This window comes from Suncus etruscus, assembly GCF_024139225.1.
Source record: "Suncus etruscus isolate mSunEtr1 chromosome X unlocalized genomic scaffold, mSunEtr1.pri.cur SUPER_X_unloc_3, whole genome shotgun sequence".
NCBI lineage: Eukaryota > Metazoa > Chordata > Mammalia > Eulipotyphla > Soricidae > Suncus > Suncus etruscus.
The window spans coordinates 413,380-433,121 of NW_026060323.1; the positions used below are offsets into that span (position 1 = coordinate 413,380).

The 19,742-nt window shown below is 41.9% G+C and overlaps 1 protein-coding gene, 1 non-coding gene and 1 pseudogene across 2 annotated transcripts in view; 2 read left to right on the top strand and 1 right to left on the bottom strand.

Moving 5' to 3' along the window:
* Window positions 1–19,742, bottom strand: part of LOC126000613 (TPR and ankyrin repeat-containing protein 1-like) — a 58,205-nt gene that overhangs the window by 27,114 nt on the left and 11,349 nt on the right. Inside the window, 4 exon segments of the mRNA XM_049767823.1 lie at window positions 1,710–4,586; window positions 5,473–5,640; window positions 7,486–7,740; window positions 15,423–15,584. Coding sequence (XP_049623780.1) covers window positions 1,710–4,586; window positions 5,473–5,640; window positions 7,486–7,740; window positions 15,423–15,584 — 3,462 coding nt within the window.
* On the top strand, window positions 1,028–1,127 carry LOC126000624 (uncharacterized; annotated as a pseudogene).
* LOC126000623 (U6 spliceosomal RNA) lies at window positions 16,930–17,033 on the top strand. The gene has a single exon (XR_007492821.1). It is a non-coding gene; the product is annotated as a U6 spliceosomal RNA (small nuclear RNA).

The following is a 19,742-nucleotide window of genomic DNA, read 5'->3' on the forward strand; positions in this document are numbered from 1 at the left end:
TCCAAAAAGGGGGTGGGCAGGAACAATTATACAGATAGCCTTGCTCATGGCCAACATGGGTTCAATCCCTAGCAGTCCATATAGTCCCTCAAGCACTACAGAATTGATTCCTGAGTGCAGAGCCAGGAGATACCTCTGTGCACTGCCAAAAGTGACATACCCCCCCAAAAAAGCAAAATGAAAGAAATGCAAAAGCTCCATTTACCAACCTGAATGACTCTTTTGGGACATGAGAGTGGTTTTGGGTCACCCTACAGTGTTCAGAGATAATTTCTGGAGCTAGAGAACTATATACAGTGACAGAAAACATAACAGAGTTAGTACCATGCAAGACAAATGCATGAACACACACTCGCTCTCTCCACTCTCTCTCTCTCTCCTCTATATTTCTCCCTAAAATCTAAAGAAATCTCAAAACATAACATAAAGAGACTAGATAGAAAGTGGACAGAGAATATGTTTTGCACAGAATCACTACCAATTTGACTCCCCAGACCTTCATGGAGTTCAAACCCAAATCTTTCCAGGTGTGATCTCTGAATTGAAAGTCAAGAGTAAGTTTTAAGCACTGCTAGGTATGACTCAAAAAAGCAAAGAAAACATGAAACCAGGATGAAGACCCCCTCCTTCTTGTTTGTCTGGCATGGTTTCACTAAAGGAAGTTTCTAGGGGGCAGAAGAGATAGCATCGGGGTCTTGCATGCACTCAATCCCAGTTTGATCCCTCAAACTCTGATGGGTGCAGGCCTGGAAGATCATGAGTACCACCAGGTATGACCAGGGAGGTCCATCAGGATCACTGGGTGTGGCTCTGAAGCTCCCCAGCACTGGCAAGGCACCCAAACCCCAGGGTCTGAGTAGTACTGCATCCTCTGGTCAGTGCATTGAACCACCAATAAATAATTGCTAGGAAGGGTTCCTGGATATCCTAAGCAACATTAGGTCATCCTCTAAAAAATAAAAAATCTCTAAATGTGTAAAATAAGTCTCCAATGCTTGTGGACAGTCAGGGCAGAATGACTCCAGGAGTGCTCGCTTCGGCAGCACACATACTAAACTTGGAATGATACAGAGAAGATTAGCATGGCCTCTGTGCAAGGAGCACTCTGAGAACCATATGCAAATTTTCAGCACTAGGTGGCGATATTTAATCCCTCTATACCTCACTCTGCCCTTTAGTCCCATGGGGTGATGCCTGCATTGTAGAGCTGTTCGGAGTAGGCACAGATACCAGGAAGAAACTTCATAGCGTAGTACATCTCACACAGATGGGGTACAACTGAAGTTCAAAGTAAAAGCACCTGAGTGAACACAATGTCCTACCGCCTCTCAGACCAGTCTGTTTGTCCTGACGAAGCTGTTTAGGATTGAAGACTGTTGACTGGTGTGCAACTCCTACATATGGAGGTGCTTCCAAAGCGTTTTACCAAAATTTCACTTTAGACATTCTCTAAATATATGTGCCTGTAATGGCAAACCCTTAAAAGGTGATTATTTTAAAGACCATCCATTGTTTGAATGATCAACCTAAGAATGAATAGTGGAATGAGTGAACAATTTCTTATGTCTGACAGAACCTGCTAGAAAAGACCAAAGTGAGAATCTTACTGCAAAGGTTCTGCGAAGCTAGGCTTCAGCACAGCAAAATCCCAAGGCATCAGTCCCATTGCTTCCCCAAGAGGGTAGTGAGCCAAGAAAGCCGAGACATACCTGAGTGAGACCTGTAATTCTGGTATAGCTGGTGGATCTTCTTGGGCTTCCGGACAGCACACTGCTTGTCAGTGGTGTTCCTGCTGGCATAGTGGAACAGAGAGCGCAAGTCGCTGAAGCGGAAGGCCACACCCTGCATGATGCTCTGAGCTGTGTCCCCAGTAAGGAACATGGCATTTGGGTCATTGATACATTTCATCAGCAGTGCCAGCTCAGCCTGGGTGAAGTCCTGAATCTCATCACCATACAGCTCATGGATGGACCACGGGAGCACCTTGAGCTTGGACAGCCTCCAGGACAGATTGTACAGAACATCTTCTTCATCAAAATAGCCTTTCTGAGATCGTATCTGTTGATAGAGGCAGAAGAGACTATAGATCTTGCTCCGGTCTTCTTTAAAATTGGGGGACCGTTTCCGTCCTAATTTCTTATATGCTTCCTCTGTGAGACTTCCTTTGGGAGAACTGAGGGCTTCATAAGACCCCTTCAGAAAAGATTTTATTTCTTTCCAGATGATTGTTGGGTTATAGGAGGTTTTTCCTCTGATCATTTTGGGCCATATTTCATTGGTAAACACCTCAAATGTCACATACACCCGGGGGTCACTCTCACTGGCACGTGCTTCTTTGGCTTTGTCCTCTTCCCCACAGTCCCCATCCATCTAAACCTCTTCTTCATCCTCCTGCCAACTGGGAATGATCAGTTCATCCTGGGTGGACCACCCAACAATAGTTCTTTTCAGGCTTCCATCTTCATTCCTCAGGAAGAAAGGATTGGGCAGCGAAGCATCCAGGAGGAGCAGCAGCTGCTTTGAGGTGACAAACAGAGGAAAGTTCTCATCCCGTAGATCCTGGAGTTTGTAGGTGTTGGGTTCTAAGGGTTTATAGTGACTAGTGGCCTTGGTAGATTTGCAAAGTTCAATGAAATTCCTCTGCACCTCCTGGCACAAGACATGATTCTTAGTCACAAAGATTTGATGCAAATGCTCCAGCTGTTGGGGTAGCTGGTCAGCACATACTTCCGCCTCTTGGCTGTGCCCTGTCTGCTCCCCTCTACTCTCCTCTGCCCTGGCTTCACTCTCCTGTTCTTCATCTATGCTGTCTGATATTTCCACTTCAATGGAGCCTTCCTCTTCTTCATCCTCTTCCTCTTCCTCTGTACCTTCCCTTCTGGCTTCCACTTCTGACTTTCTCTTTGACAAGATTGGTTTGGTCAGCAGTGGACTTCCTGCCTGCTCAGCTTTCTCCCAGTATACATGGAATTTCTTCCACAGTCTATAGAGGCAGCATGTTGTCTTCCCAGTGCCACTTCGGCCAATGAGGATGATGGGCTCCAGTGGCCTGGGGTTGAGGTCGATGACAGCATACTCCAGCTCACCCACACGGAAGGGATACTCCACTGTGGCCTTCATGTCGTTGAGGATGTTGAATGCCATGTTGGTGCTGAAGCTGTGGAACTTCATGATGTTATATTCTGTCTCCACTGAACTGGCTGGAGGGAAGTATTCAGAATCCATGTGCTCTATTCTCCTCTCTGCCTCCATGTCCTCCACATAGCAGCGAGGGATCCGTTTCTGGATTTTCTTATTGGCCGACACCTGGCCTTTGTTGATGCCCTTCAGCTTCTTTCGCAGGATACAAGAAAAGCCCCGGTCATAGGCATTGCAGATGGCCCTAATGGAGTCTGACAATTTGCAGTGATCCAGCACAATGTCCCAGATCCGAATGATTTCTGTGTAGACCCGTCCTGACTTTTCCATAGATGGAATACTTCGTTCTGTGGCAAAGATCTTCTCTGGGTTCTCACTGCAACGTGGAGAGAAGTCGATGGCCAGCTCCCACAGCATCCGAGCTCCTTTGTCTAGCTTAGCCTCAAAGAGCTGGATGCTTCCCTTGAGGTGTTTTAGCCGCTTGTGCAGGCTCTGAGTCCACTCACCATTCCCCAGCTGCTGTATAATCAGGATGATCTTCTTCTTGATAACCTTTGTCATGACCTTGCTGGACAGCTTTTTGAGCATTTCAGAGGTGCACTCAATCTCCCATGTCATGTTTTCGAAGTCCTGGAGACAGGACTCAATGTCTTGTGCACTCCAGTTGTCCTGGTCCTCATTGCCTTCCCTCCCTGGGAGATAAGCAGGAAGGAGCTGAGAGACTCCAGAACATATCTGGCCAAAGCCTCCCACTGTCTTGAGAACAGTGGGGTCATCCTCACTACTGTTTGAGTCCTCAGACACCAGGGTTTTCTGGAGCTTGTTTCTCTTTACTTCTGTGCCCGCATCTGCCTTGAGACACTTGGAAGTTTGAAAACAGTCCTCTGGCAGGGACATTTCCCGTTCAACCTGTTGAATCAAAACTGTGATGTCCTGCACAAGGCGATCTTTCACAGAGCAGGAGCCAGTGTCTCCAGCCTCCTGGGCTTCAGGCAGGCTCTCCAAGCTGACTGGGACTTCAGCCTTTTTAGGCTGGGATGTGGCCATGCAGGGAAGTGACTTGAATATGTCCTGGGATTTGAATTGTGATATGTGTCCAGGGGTGGTAGCTCTCAAGAACCTTCCCGGGGGCTGAGCAACAGGGTCCTGCTGGACCTTCCGCCTGTTCTCCATCACTGCTTTGTTCCAAGTCAAGAGCAAAGAATCGTTCTTCTTGATCCGGTGGCGTGCATCTTTGCCTTCTTTGTTTGTCAGGTTGAAGTTAATGTCAAACCTTGCTAGTAACTCTATCAGCTTCTTAGTGTGCTTTGTCTTCCCCTTCTGGAAGAGGATGTGCATCAGAGTGTTCCCACTGCTATCTTGGACATTGGGATTAAGGTAGTAAAATTCAATGGGGTTGTACCAGAATAGATTCAATAGGTGGCTGAGGAAGTTAAAGCCGATGTTAACTGAAAAATACAAACAAAAGCCCATGAATGGTTGTTCTTCTCAGGAACAGAGATTAAACCCCTGATTTTGAGAGGGACACCAGCTTGGGACATCTTTATAACCCTCCCCCTCTGCCACTTCCCCCAACTATTCTATATTTGTTAAGTAGCATTGATTTTTCAGTTGGAGGTTATTTGCTTCTCTTGGGGTATTAGCAATGTTTAAAACAATCAATGTTGAGGGCTGGAGCAATAGCACAGTGGTAAGGCCTTGCACTCAGCCAACCCAGGACGAACCCTGGTTTGAATCCCAGCATCCCATACTGATCAACTTCTGAGAGCAGAATCAGGAGTAACCCTTGAGTGTCTCCAGGTGTAACCAAAAAAAAAAAATAATAATAATAATAATAATAACACCAATCAATATTCAACAATCAATGTTCTGATTGTTGTAGAAAAGGGCTATAGCATTAAGCGATAGGTGGCAGTAAGGATACTGCAAAACACATCAAAAAATCACAGAACTGGAAAATTACCATAATACTGTTTAATAATGATGTAGATAAATGTCAACCATGCCAAGGGCGAGAAGCCTGAAGCCACCTTTAATAGTTTAGTAAGATGTTTCATGTCAGCAACCTTGAAAATGGTATAAACAAGATGATCGTATTTGTCCAGTATGGATCACCAACTCTTAAACTTAAGGATCTCTTGACCGCCCCCACACCCAATTCACAGTGTCAGTTACTTCTCCCTATCAAGCTGCAGGGAAGAGGTCAGGGGATACACAGAAGCCTGGATCTGAAGTGAGCTTACCACCCTCTTTTTCCAAGATGATTTTCTCAAAAGGCACAGCATCAATTCTCCCAGCCAGCCACCCCATGGTGGTGGGAAACAAATAGCTCACCTTGGATGTCTAAAAAAATGTGAAGTGCTGCATGCAGAGGTGTGTCACCTTCCATGAGAGAGATACAGCGTGGATCTGCACCCCTGCTCAGCAGAACAAAAGCCAACTCAAAGTCCTCATGTTGGAGGCACACGGAGAGAGGCCTTTCTTGGAGACCCTCGAGTAAGGCTACAAGGGGTAAAGAAAAAGGGCAGCTGTAAGACCTGGAAGCTACAGCCCAAGACAAGGTTCACTGGGGCCTCCTAGCAGCAGGGGCTCTTCTACCACTTATTTCAAGGTAAGAACAGGCCCCTCCCGCTGCCACCATCCTGGTCCTATTCCTTCAAACACTCTGTCTCTGGAATAGGCCTCTGCCACTTCTGTAGTTTCCCTTCCTGTGCACCCACATGACCACAGACCACTTCCTACACAGAGCTTTGGATTGTGGACAGAGCAGCCAACAGGTAAAAGCATGATTCTTATTCCAGGCAGGGAATCCAGAGTTAGCAGCCAGGATGCTCTGTGAACTTTGAAACAGAGAATGCCCCGTGTGACTCTCCATTGCCACCATGCCTGGCTTCTCTCTTCCCCCTCTCACCTTCCTTTGAGCTGATACTAAGTAATGCTGTCTTTCCTGCAGGATCCCTAGCTTCCACTCACCATCCATCTGCAGTCCTCTGCACTGTGCCCCCACCCACAGTGTGCATTCATGTGCCTCTCTTCCTTTCTGAATATTTTTTAAAAATGTATTATAGTTTAGGCATCACAGTTAAAATAGTGTTAACCTCTATAGTACTAATGTACAAAGTTCCTGCTCCCCAAAACTTACAAAGGGCTCAATGCTCTTTGTAATATCCCTATGTCACCTCCAGCATACTCCTCTGTACTTAGTCCCTAGCACTTCATCCCAAGGACAATCTCAGTAAATGTTGAATGAAGAAACAAAACCAAGAAGTACATTACGCCATAGTGCCATGCAGAACTAGTAACTGTCCATGAAAGGAGTGAGCTTAAAGAAATAAAGAAGATAAGATAGGGTCGGAGTGGCGGTGCCGCAGTAAGGTGTTTGCCCTGCACCCATCTGATCTAAGATGGACTGCAGTTGGATCCCCCAGTGTTCCCCAGCATCCCATATGATCCCCCAAGCCAGAGCGATTTCTGAGTGTACAGCCAGGAGTAAATCCTGAGCAACACTGGGTGTGGTCCCCCAAAAAACAAAAAAAAGAAAGAAAAAAGAAGAAAAAAAGAAGAGAAGATAGTCCAACTAATTCCCACAAGCTATGCAGAGGACCAATGCCTAAAAACTTTGTGTGGCACTTAGAGCTAAGGCCCAATGCTACCCTCCTCAGAAAGGCATTTCCTCTTAATTGCAAAGCTACAGTAAACCACATAGCCAAAGAGCTCTTCCAAAGATACTATCTAAACAAACTCATTTAATATCCAAATCACCCCAAGAAAGAATGACTCTGAAGCATCCTCATTTCCAAAATAAGGAGCTACAAGCATAAATAGCACACCCAAGGCTGCAGAGTCAGTAGAGGCATTAGGGAGTGGGAATGAGGACGGAGGAGGTTGGTGTTTCTCAAGTATAATAATAAAACCCAATCCAGCAAGACGTCTATGCACTCCAGACACACAGTCAGCCAAGTGTGAGTGTGCTGATTACTGTGGCAGATGTTTCCACCCACCGATTATTGGCTATTTCTTTAAAAACAAAATTCCCATTTACTGATTGGAAGAGAACACTATAGTGCTGCATGAGGGGAAATGTTCCACAGCCAGGAGAAAATGACCCAAAGGTAAGGACCTTCCTCCCATCTACAGGCATCTTCTCACCCAAGAGAGTAAAGAGGACCCCTACACTGTAGAGTTCTTACAGGGGCACACAACTTCCATCACAGGTTTGAAACATGACAGAGGACAAGGGGAAAAGGCAGGAATGAAAGGAGTCTCTGTGAGCAAATGAGGGACAAAATAGCAGGCAGAGAGCCCAGAACCTTGGACAGCTCTCCAGGAAGCATTCCTGGTTCTTACCTCCTCCATCAATCAGGCAGCCCAGGAGAAAGGTCCTTCGCTGGTCCCAGGTGCTGAGTTGTGGAATGACAGAGCAGAGGTCGAGGTCTGAGAAGCAGCAGTCTCTGAGGACACAGTTTCCAAAGGGGGGCTCCCCACTCACTTTGCGGGTCAGCAGAAGAAGCACTTCTGGCCACTTCTGTCTTTCTAGTAAGAACTTGATGAAGGCGTTGGCACAGTCATAATTAATGTCACAAATCAGATCAGGAGGAATTTCTTTCCAAAACAAAAGAATACACCGCACAGTGAAAAAATGTCCACTTTTCTTGCACAACCCAACACAAATATACATAAGTCACAGTTGATTATTAAAGAGTAGGCCTAAGCATGAAAAGTGAAGAAAGTACTTAATTACTTTGACTCATGGAAGTCAGTGTAAATTACTTGGGTCTATTAGAAATACCCTAAGGAGAATACAGCTAGACTTGGAAGAACAGAATCTGACTGAGTCCTCTGAAAGAATAACACAGTGAGAGAATTCTACTGAATCAAAAAGGGCAAAAGCCTAAGATTCTGTTATTAGTAGTTTTGTGAATGTTTAGGCTTAAATCACAATTAAAAAAAGAAAAAGATGCCTAATTTAAATGTTTTATAACCTGCTTACAGGACATTAAAATGCAGGGAGATAGTATCAGGAAGCATATGGTCAGGAGAAAAATATGGTTAATTTCAATTATTAATTTTATACATAATCTATCCTTATACCTAATCTCTGCAAACAGAGTAATGACTATCCCAGTTAATACTGCTTATATATCTTTTTTGGGGGGTGGGAGGGTCACACCCAGCAGTGCTCAGTGGTTACTTCTGGCTCTCTGCTCAGAAATCGCTCCTGGCAGGCTCAAGAGACCATATGGGATTCGAGAATTTGAACTGTCATCCTTCTACATGAAAGGCATGATATCTCTCCTGCCCCTCAGATATCATTTTTTAAAGACAGAACAATCAATTATAAATTTCTGTGGAACCACAAAAGACCTAGGTTAGCCAAATCCATATTGAAAAACAAGAAACTGGGTGGCATTTCTTTACCTAACCTGAAGCTTTACTATAAAGCCATAGTGATCAAAATAGCATTATACTGGAAAAAGAGTCTCAGACCAATGAATCAGAATAAAATATCCAGTGATATATCCCCAAATATATGGTCAACTAGTATTTGACAAATGAGCCAAGAATGTAAAATGAAACAAAGACAGTTCAACAAATAGTTTTGGAACAACTGGATAACCACCTGTAAGAAATTAAAGATTGACCCATACCTCACATCTTACACAAAAGTCAACTAAAAATGGGTTAAAGACCTTGAAATCAGGGCCCGGAGAGATAGCACAGCAGTGTTTGCCTTGCAAGCAGCCTATCCAGGACCTAAGGTGGTTGGTTCGAATCCCGGTGTCCCATATGGTCCCCAGTGCCTGCCAGGAGCTATTTCTGAGCAGACAGCCAGAAGTAACCCCTGAGCACTGCCGGGTGTGGCCCAAAAACCAAAAAAAAAAAAAAAAAAAAAAAAAAAAAGACCTTGAAATCAGAACCAAAGCTGTAAAGTTCACTGGGGAAAATATAGGCCGAACACTCCAAGACTTATACCACAAAAATGCCAATGGTGGGGCCGGAGAGATAGCATGGAGGTAAGGCGTTTGCCTTGCATGCAGAAGGTCGGTGGCTCAAATCCCGGCATCCCATATGGTACCCCAAGCCTGCCAGGAGCAATTTCTGAGCATAGAGCCAGGAATAACCCCTGAATGCTGCCAGGTGTGACCCAAAATAAAAATAAAAATAAAATAAAATAAAATAAAATAAAAAGCCAATGGTAAGAGCTATAGCATCAAACCTAAACAGATGGGACTACATCAAACTAAAAGGTTTCTGTATGGCAAAAGAAACTTGGGCTAAAACTAAAAAAATAGCTAATAGAATGGGAAAAAAAAATATTTGCACTCAATACATCAAAGGTCAGATATTTAGGATATACAAAGTACTCACAAAGATCAGCTCCACAAAAATAAAAAAAATAGAGAAATGAGAATAAATGAATAGACACTTCTCTGAGGAAGAACAATAACTAGCCAATAGACACATGAAAACATGTTCACCATCATTCATTAAGGAACTCCAAATGAAGACAACAATGAGGTACCACAAAAACAATGGGACCAAGTCTGCTGACGGTGATGTACTAAGAAAGGAACTCTTATCCACTGTTGGGAATGCTCCCTGGTCAAACCCCTATGAAAAGCAGTATGAAGAGTGCTCAGTAAACACAGAATTTAGCTGCCATATGATCTGAAATCACCCTCCTGGGTATCTATCCCCAAGATAGAAAGACATTCATCCAATTGTATGTATGTACACCACTAGTCATTGCAGCACAAAGTACAACAGCCAAGAACTGGAATCAATCTAGGTGTCCAACAACAGATGACTGGATCATGAAGTTGTGGTACATATACATAATAAAATACTACATAGCAGTAAGAAATCATATAACCATTCAATTTGCAGCAACATGGATGAAACTAGAAAATACTATGTTAAATAAAGTAAGCCAGAAGAAGGATAAATACAGAATGGTATCACTTATATGTGATATTCAGAATATAAACCATATATACAGATAGTACTCCTCAAAAAAAAAAAACACAATGGTGTAAATGGTAGATACTCCAAACACCGAAAGCTTTTATAAATATATATAATGGTATAATGAGAAGTAATCAAATCAAGCAGAAGAGGAGTTAACACAAAGCCTTTACTCTCTTTTATACCACAAAGAAACCTGCAACAACGGAAACAACTGTTTAGATCAAGCAGGTATTTAATCAACCTCTCAACTACAAAGGCCTATAATAATGTTCTAATGTTTTTATCTACAGAATAAGGTGCATATGATTGGAAGCCAGGAACTACCACTGCAGTGCTTGCTAGCAGTATGTATTAATTCCTTAATTTTATTATGTATATAAATTAACTCTTCAGCTTCTTTGTCCACAAAGGTTCTTGGAGATATAGGTTGGACACCCTAATTTTGCGATTCTGTGTTCTGTCACATTAGACTCCACATACAGTGCTTACTTATGACAATGTCTTGATAAAATATTCCAATTTGCCCATTTGCTTTTGATTGTCTTCTACTATGACCTAAAGCTGATGACCATTGAGACCACTGAAATAGGCAACTGCACACCATAGACTCAGTCCCACTCAGTGAGTATGTTTTTGCAAATTACAGTATTTTTTTCTTTTTTTCTTTTCTTATTTCCTTCATTTTTCTTTTTCAATTCAAGCTATGTTACTATCAGATCAGAATGCCCATGCTGTCAGTTTCTTTTCAGGAAAGCTCAGTGAACAAGACATAGTGGATGATACTACATAGGGCAGATTCCTCTTATAGTGCTCACTACCATATTACTTAGTACTCTAAACGTGAAAATTATGTTTATCCTAAAATGTTCCATGCACAATCTAACCCTGAAAGTTTCATTTAGCAAAGTTCACCCCTGCCATTGATAAAATTAGAAACCTAAAATTAGAAACCTTTCCCCTCTGAGGTGCTGGCCCAATTTAGCTATTTACTGTTTTTTCTCTCCTATTTTCCCCTAATCTATTCTTTTTCTTAATTCAATTATGTCTTAAGTGCTCTGACTCATCCCATAAGGGTCAGGCCCCACCTACAACCTATGAATAGATCTCTAATATCTGTCTATAAATGGGCATGCATTTGTATGCAGTGGACTCCTCTATGTTTGCCTAATCTATATTGTAAACATCCACACCTATATTGTATATAGGCCCTCATATATTATACTCCACCCCATCCAGAACTCCTTCTATCATCTCCCTCTCTCAATCCTGATCCATTATCTCACCCTTTCTAATGAGTTAACTCATTAGGAACCGAGACAGACCTCCTGCCCCAAAAAGCCACCACCAGCTCCCAAAGAAAAAGGACACCCTCTCAGTTTCCCATCTTTTGCCCCGATAAGAAGCTGCAACCACCACTCCTGATGAATAATTCTATGCGTTCCTTTTTCTGACACACAAACACACCCCTCAATGTGGACTGTTGCATACTACTGGATTCAGCTCCAGAAAGACCCTCAGCTCGAGGACACTACCTGATCCCTTACTGCTCTGAACCATTTCGCAATTCAATAAGACCATAGTGTGAGATGAAAATGTGCCCTGTATCCCCCCTCCAAGACTAGCTCAAAAGACTTAATGGGGATATCTATATTTTGTTTATATGTTTAATTCCTTAATAGTTATACCTCTTAGATCCAAATGTAAAGGCAGTCTCCTCCATTCCTTTTTTCTTTTTTACTTTCTTTTTTGATCGTTTTGGTTCTGCTTAGTGAAAAATATTAGTAGAAAAGACGTGCTTAGGAAAATAGCTCAGATCAACATCAGGGCATAGATGTTGTACAGTATGTCATTTTTACCCCCAAACGCACCAACAATATAATACGGCATCATTCCCTTTTGCAGAGGCACACTAAAATGCGGGAAATCTTATATACAGAATCAAGCTCTTATCTACTAGGGCTAAGAACCCATAAATTCTATAATAGAGGGATGCCTCCCACCCTGAACATTTGTCATGGGGACTCGACATAGATCTTATATGAGTAGACTTTGAGCATTCATCCCCGAACCCCGTGTCCCAACTTTAGAATTGACACAGTTCCTGGCAACAGCACCAGGAATCAAACCCCCCCACTAATACCACTCTGGCACCAACTTGCACCAGGCTAGATTCATATATTCATACATCCTGACAAAGAGGAAATAGCAACAACTTGATCTAAGGGCAGGTTGCCCTATCTCATCACCAAATGGTGAGATAAAATCAGTAGACATTTTGTCCTTTGACCTGTGCAAAAACCAAGATCACTAATTACAGAAGACTGACTACAACAACTGGGACTGAGCAGAATGTCTGGAACCATAAAGAAAGACTCTATCCTAGACTTTGACCTAGAATCTGTGCAAAAATCAAGACCTCTAATTACAGAGGATTGACTTTGACAACCATAACTGAGCAAAACGTTTTCTAGCACCATAAAAAGACCCAGAGATGTGACAATGAACACGCCTGGATCTGTAGTTGATCCCATGACAGTATGCTTCAAGAGTGGAGAAACCCTGTATCTCTTTAGGCCAAGGGTATTTCCTTTCCAATTTCCCAATGCTTACTGTGCCTATGCAAAAAAAAAAAAAAAATGCCACACCAGCCCCCTCTTCCTTCCTTTTTGTTGTTGTTGTTCTGGTTTTTGTTTGTTTCCTTGTCTTGTTTTTTGTTTCATTTTGTTTGGGTTTTTCTTTTTCTTTTTTTAAATTCATATTTATAGCTTCTAGACAGGGAATCCTTCCCTTTTATTTTTAACAGAACATGAATCTTCTTGCTCTGCCTCATAAATTGCAGAAAAAGAGGAAGAAATTAAAAAGAAAAGTTGTTGATATCAGGGGCAAACAGTCTCATGAACATTGAGTGGAAATAAAAAATGTCCAACCTAAAGTCAATGACAACAGAATCAAGACACCCAAACTACAACAAACTATACAAAAGGGACCTGTAAAAGGGACCTGTTACACTAACAGTTCAGGGGGCTACAGGTGGATGTATGAAAAACAAGCTGAGAACAGGGGTGGAGGGAAGTCAACACTGGTGGTGGGAAATGCCGTGATTCACTGTCACTATGTACCTTAAATATAACTGTGAAAAATTTGTAATTCACATTGGTCACAATAAAAAGTATTAAAGGGGTGGGGGGAAAAGTATTAAAATATTTTTTCAATCATAAAAAGTAAATTTGTTTATTATAAATTCAGTCTATTAACATTTTGTCTTCAATCTCTACCAATAAGAAAGCAGAGAGGTAGATTTGAAAAAAATGAAGCCCAAAGTATTGATATTAGAGCAATGTTACTTGTACTTGATAGAGCTTGCTTCCCAGCTTTTCTACGTTTTCTAAAATAAACACTCACTGAGATATGTAAAACCTTCTGTGAGCCATGGGATGTGGCACAATGGCAGATCACCTACTTGCTTTACAGGGACAATGGCTCAACTTCAGTTCCAGTGGCACTAATTCCACTGCCTTAGTATGAGTCTAGATGTACCAGCATTTGTAATCCCTGATGCCATGGCAAAAGAATGAGAGAGAAAGAGAGGTCTGCAGATAGCAGTCAGGTCTCAAATCCTGCTATACCTAAAGCTGAGTCTTGTTTTCCTAGGATAAAAGTCACAAAGGACCACTTTTTCTTGGTATAAGCTAATTGGAGTCTGTTGATTTGCATGCAAACAGCTCTATACTGTCCTGTGGCAAGTAAAGGATAAAGGGGATGGGGGACAGAGAGAGGAAAGAAACCCAGAAAACTGGTAGATTGAAGACGCTACAAGAATTTGAATAGGAACTTCAGAAATGATAGGAAGTAAGGATCGGGAATAAACAAGAGAAATGAAATGAAATAAAGTGGGAGCAAGAAGTGCCACACCCACAGGCATAATCTCCAGGGAGCATTAACCAGAAAGCACACAGGACAGTCAAGAAAAAGCATACTCGTTGCCTGGTCTCTCCTAAGCCCACCAAAGCCCACTACCTCATGTTGCATATTAGAGTCCAGAAGACTGAGGACAGTCTTCATAGGTATTGTGTCAGAGGTATTAAGTCCAGCAGGCAAAGGATTTCTCCTAAGGGTGTTTTCACAGAATGGCCCTCATCTATGAGAGAACACCGAAGGCAGCCTATCCTAGAGTCTTTGGGGTGACAGTTATCTTTGGCCCACTCACATCCAAAATAGAAGGGTCATTGGTGGCCTTATCTTGCTTCACCCCACCCTAACAGCTAATGGCAGTCCTACTTCAGCAAGACACTATCAGTTTCCCAATCAAGATCATAAGGAAGCAATGGAAGCTTAAAAGGGTTAAGTAACTGATCCAAAATCACAGACCTGCTAAGTGGCACAGATAAGATTCAAATGCGAACACCACAGTTACAAAAAGACCTGCTACCTATTCTGAGTTGCATATTCCTCTGGACATTGCATTGACTTTCTGCATTCTTTGTAAAACTGAGAAATCTCTGACCTACAAAATACCAGCTAAATGCTCTACAGACCATACTAATGACTATTTAAAACTATTCAACTGCAATTACTAAGGATTTCTGGAATCTTCCTAGACTACCAAAATCTTGGTTATTTAAGTTATTTCTATCTACCCAGTGGAAAAATTAATATTCAGTTTCTACTAAACTTTATATATCAACAATAACCAATATGCTAAGAAAAATGTTTGTGATATTTTAAAATGATTTTGTAGCCAAGATAATTCTAGGAGGAACATAAAATTAGTAATATGTTGGTTGTTCAAGGGCCAATAAGAGACTTTCCACCACAGAAATTTTGTTTTTTTTTAAATGCCTTTATGGGGAGTTGGAGAGATGGTATAGCAGGTAAGGCATTTGCCTTGCACACAGCACAACCAGATTTGATCCCCAGCATCCTTGACAGGAATGATCCCTGAGCACAGAACTAGGAATAAGTCCTGAGCATTGCCATTTGTGGTCCAAAGAAAAAAAGAAAAAGAAAGTTTTTATATGTAATTCATTACATTTATCTTTAACAGCTATTATCTTTTGTTTTTTGGGCCACACCCATTTGATGCTCAGGGGTTACTCCTGGCTAAGCGCTCGAAAATTACCCCTGGCTTGGGGGGACCATATGGGACGCTGGGGGAATCGAACCTCGGTCCTTCCTTGGCTAGCACTTGCAAGGCAAACACCTTACCTGTAGCGCCACCTCGCCGGCCCCAACAGCTATTTTTTAAAGACACGAAAAAGTATTTTAATGAATAGAAATTTACTTCAATATAATTGAACATTCCAAGAAAAAATTACCTTGCAAGGAAGAAAGTAGGTGCAAGAACTTCTGAACCACTTCATGCTTCTGAAAGTTTTTAGACAATAACCAGTTTCCTGAGTTTAAATACTTCACCAAATGATCTGCAGCCTTCCGGAAAGGGTCACTCTCACTTGCAGGTCCGTCACAATTGCTCAATCCTACAAAATAAAACCAGGTTTAAAAAAAAAAGCTTCTGAAAACAGAAACCACTGATTGACAATTGCAGATTGATCAGCATTCACCCCTCTGAGTACCCACATGCTTTGCCCTGTGACTCTATAGCTTCTTCCATGAAGAGCTGAAGCTGATTCCCCTCCTCCACCCTTGATTCTGGCCTCGAGTCCTGGCTACAGTAGATGTGATTTTCATGCTGGTTCAAAGTCTAGGCACAAGAGACCTTGTTTAATGTTCATTCTCTTGGGTCTCCACTCCCTGCTGTGTTAACTGGTTTTCTGGAGAAGAGCGGGCATAGGATAAGCTGTGAAAGAGCTCACAGCTATGAAAGAGCCTAGACAAGATCAGCAAGTCATTGAAAGTTAAAGGAATTTAGTTAAGACTTCGAGTTTGTAGGAATTTAAAAGTCATGAGCAAATTAAACACTTGGTGTTTGAAACCACAGTTCACTAAAGAGCAACGATTATGACATAGTGCATGAAAGTGAAGGAGGAAAATGGCTTCATGCAATGACAACATCCATCTATTCAAACTTTTTGCTGTGTCAGATTTACTCCTAGACTGGTAATCGATGAATCCTCAAAGAGTTCCCAGAATGAGAAATTGATTCCCATTCCCCTATCTCCTAGAAAGGGGAAGAGATCCTGGTAAGATTTATCCATGGCAAATAATCCACACAGAAAGGAGGGTAAAAGGCAAGAAGGTTGGATGCAGACTACTTTGTCAACCTACCAGCAGCTCCAAAAACCTACAGCCCATTAGTTAGCTGCCCCAAAAGACCCTGAGCACCTCGCTCGGAAACTATTTATTAGGCTCTCAACAGCGACCCCACCTGGAGGTCATAGGTGGGACAAAAGGCAGAGATAAGGATTTTATAGAAAGGCTTCCATATATAACACTCTAAGTCTAATTGACTAGGAGATAGAATAAAATCCACCCACAGAATGGGAGAAACTATTCCCCCAATACCTATCAGATAAGGAGCCAATAGCTAAGATATATAAGGTACTGACAGAACAAGAAAAAAACCTAACCCATCACAAAGTGGGGAGAAGAAATGAACAGACAATTCCTCAAAGAAGAAATACATATGGCCAAAAGGCACATAAAAGAATGCTCCACATGACTAATCATCAGGGAGATGCGAATTAAAACAACATGAGGTACCTTCTCATGCCACAGAGACTGGCACACATCACAAAGAACAAGAATAATCAGTGCTGGAGGGATGTGGAGAGAAAGGAACTTTCATTCACTGCTGGTGGGAAAGCCATCTAGTCCAGCCTTTATAAAAAACAATATGGAGATTCCTTAAAAAACTAGACATTGGTGCTCGCTTTGGCAGCACATATACTAAAATTGGAACGATACAGAGATTAGCATGGCCCCTGCACAAGGATGACATGCAAATTCATGAAGCGTTCCATATTAAAAAAAAAAACTGGAAATTGAGCTCCCATATGATCCAACTATACCACTCCTAGGGATATACCCTAGGAACCCAAAAAGCAATACAAAAATGTCTTGCTCACACCTATATTCATTGCAACGCTATTTACAATAGCCAGAATCTGGAAACAACCAAGATACCCTTCAACAAATAGAAACTGTGGTACATTATACACAATTGAATATTATGCAGCTGTCAGGAGAGATGAAGTCATAAAATTTTCCTACACATGGAATAACATGAAAACTATTATGCTGATGAAATAAGCAGGAGAGACACACAGAATAGTCTTACTCATCTATGGGTTTTAAGAAAAATAAAAGACATAATTGTAATAATGCCCAGAGATGAGGGCCAGAAAGACGGGCTCACGATATGAAGCTCACCACAAAGAGTGGTGACTGCAGTTAGAGAAATAACTACACTGAAAACTACCATGACAATGACAATGTTAATGAGAGAAGTAGAATGCCTGTCTCAAATATAGGTCGGGGAGGAGAGAGATGGGGGGCATTGGTGGTGGGAATGTTGCACTGGTGAAGGGGATGTTCTTTTAGTGACTGAAACCCAACTAAAATCATGCTTATAATCATGGTGCTTAAATAAAGATATATATATTGGTTTTTTGAGCCATATCTGGTGACTCTCAGGGGTTATTCCTGGCTATGCACTCAGAAATCACTCCTGACTTGGGGGATCCCTGCCAGGGGATCGAACCGTGGTTTGTCCCAGGTTAGTGTGTGCAAGGCAAATGCCCTACCACTTGCACCACTGCTCTGGCCCCTTAAGATATTATTTTTAAAAAATCAAGAGTAAGGAGTCATTTCTATGGTCAAAGACAGAACAACACTATCTCACAACTTCTACTGATTTGAAAAAAAGTAATCATGTAGAAAACACCCATAGATGGAATATTGAAGAGAAGCAAATATTTATTGGGTTCTAATTTTAGATTATTGATTATATATTAAATATATATTATGTTTAGTATATATTCAGGAAGCACTCTGGAGAGAGGGATTTTGGTGCTTATGATGACTGATATCACTACAGTACATTTATAGTAGCATAGATTTACAGTAACATACCATGTTGAAGATATGTGGAACTGTTCCCAAAAATATAGTCTATAATCAATGTTACCTTAAATAAAAAGAAAAGAGTGATAGTACAGTAGGTATGAGCTCGCCTTGCATACTGCTAACTTTGGCTTAATCCCAGGAACCATTTATGGTTGACCAAGCATCATTTCTGAGCACAGAGCCAGGAGCAGCTCCTAAACACTGATGAATGCAGGTCCCAAAACAAAGGGAAAAGGAACTATGTATCACACACACAACCCGATAATAAAAAAAAGGCCTAGCCCACAGTAAAGTACCATCACATAGAGAAGTAAACACATATTCAATGGCATACTTGAACAGAGTAGGAACACTTTCGAGATTAAATGTTCGGCAATGAGAAAATTTTCAATTGAGTATGCACTAGATTTATCGGGTTCCTCAGCAACAGACCCTCAGCCAAGGATTTGAAATGAACCACATGTCAGAGCTATCCCCATCCAAGAAAAGAAAATGGGCTTTTAATTCTCAGTCTGTATTAGTAACAAGCTATGTTAAGAGAACAAAAATCCCCAAATGGGGTGGGGTGGGGTGGAGTGGTTTGCTTTATTCCCAGGCATGCATATATACACAAGATAGATACTCAACCAATATGTTAGATCCTCAATCTAGCACCTTTGGTTTGAAGAAGTTTAAGTAAAACAGGGTCCTTAAGCCTATGAACTATCATATATTTTTTTGCTCTATAAGACTCATCTGACCATAAGACACACATACCATATTTTCTGGCGTATAAGACGACTTTTGAAACAAAAGAAACTCAACCGAAAATCGGGGGTCATCTTATACGCTGAGTATATCCTGAAAAATGTTTCAATATGCCGCTAAACGAAAATTGTCTGAATATTGCCACAAAACAAATTTTCCAACTCGATCCTGCACCAATCACTGCCAGGCTGCTCGGACCGCCTCTCTAACTTGGCCAATCCAAGCAGGCTTTTTACGCATGCAAATTAGACAATGTTCTGGACCTGAATCTACACTGTCAAAAGCCTGCTCATATTGACTAGAGTCAGAGAGGAGTCTATTACAGTAGAACCTTTTAACCTTTGCTTGTTGTGATTGGCTCACTGTGGAAGATACAGTTGCAGCATAGGAACGTTCTGTCTTATACAGCGAAGATAGGCCTAAACCTATGTTTTAACTGCAAAATTAGGGGGTCGTCTTATACGCCCAGTCGTCTTATACGCCAGCAAATATGGTAGTTTTTAGATGCTCTCCTCCCCTGCACTCAGACTTCAGCTCCAGATGGCATTCACTCCATAAGACGCACTTTGGGGGCGGGGGGGGGGGGGGGAGTGAGTCTTATGGTACGAAAAGAAACAGTATTCTCCTTATTAATAAGCCGTTAGTGCTGGCTTTTCAAAATAAAAATATACCCATGTCAGAGAGCACTCGACAGAGGAAAGGAATCCAAGGGGACCCTAGAGGGACAGCAATATTACTCATTGTGCCTTCTGACACACACCTGGGTCACCTTTCCACAAGTCAAGTCAGTACACTGGAAACGCATAAACCTCAATATCCCAGGAAAAGGCCCAATGGACTAAAGTGACAGACTTTTAGGTGCC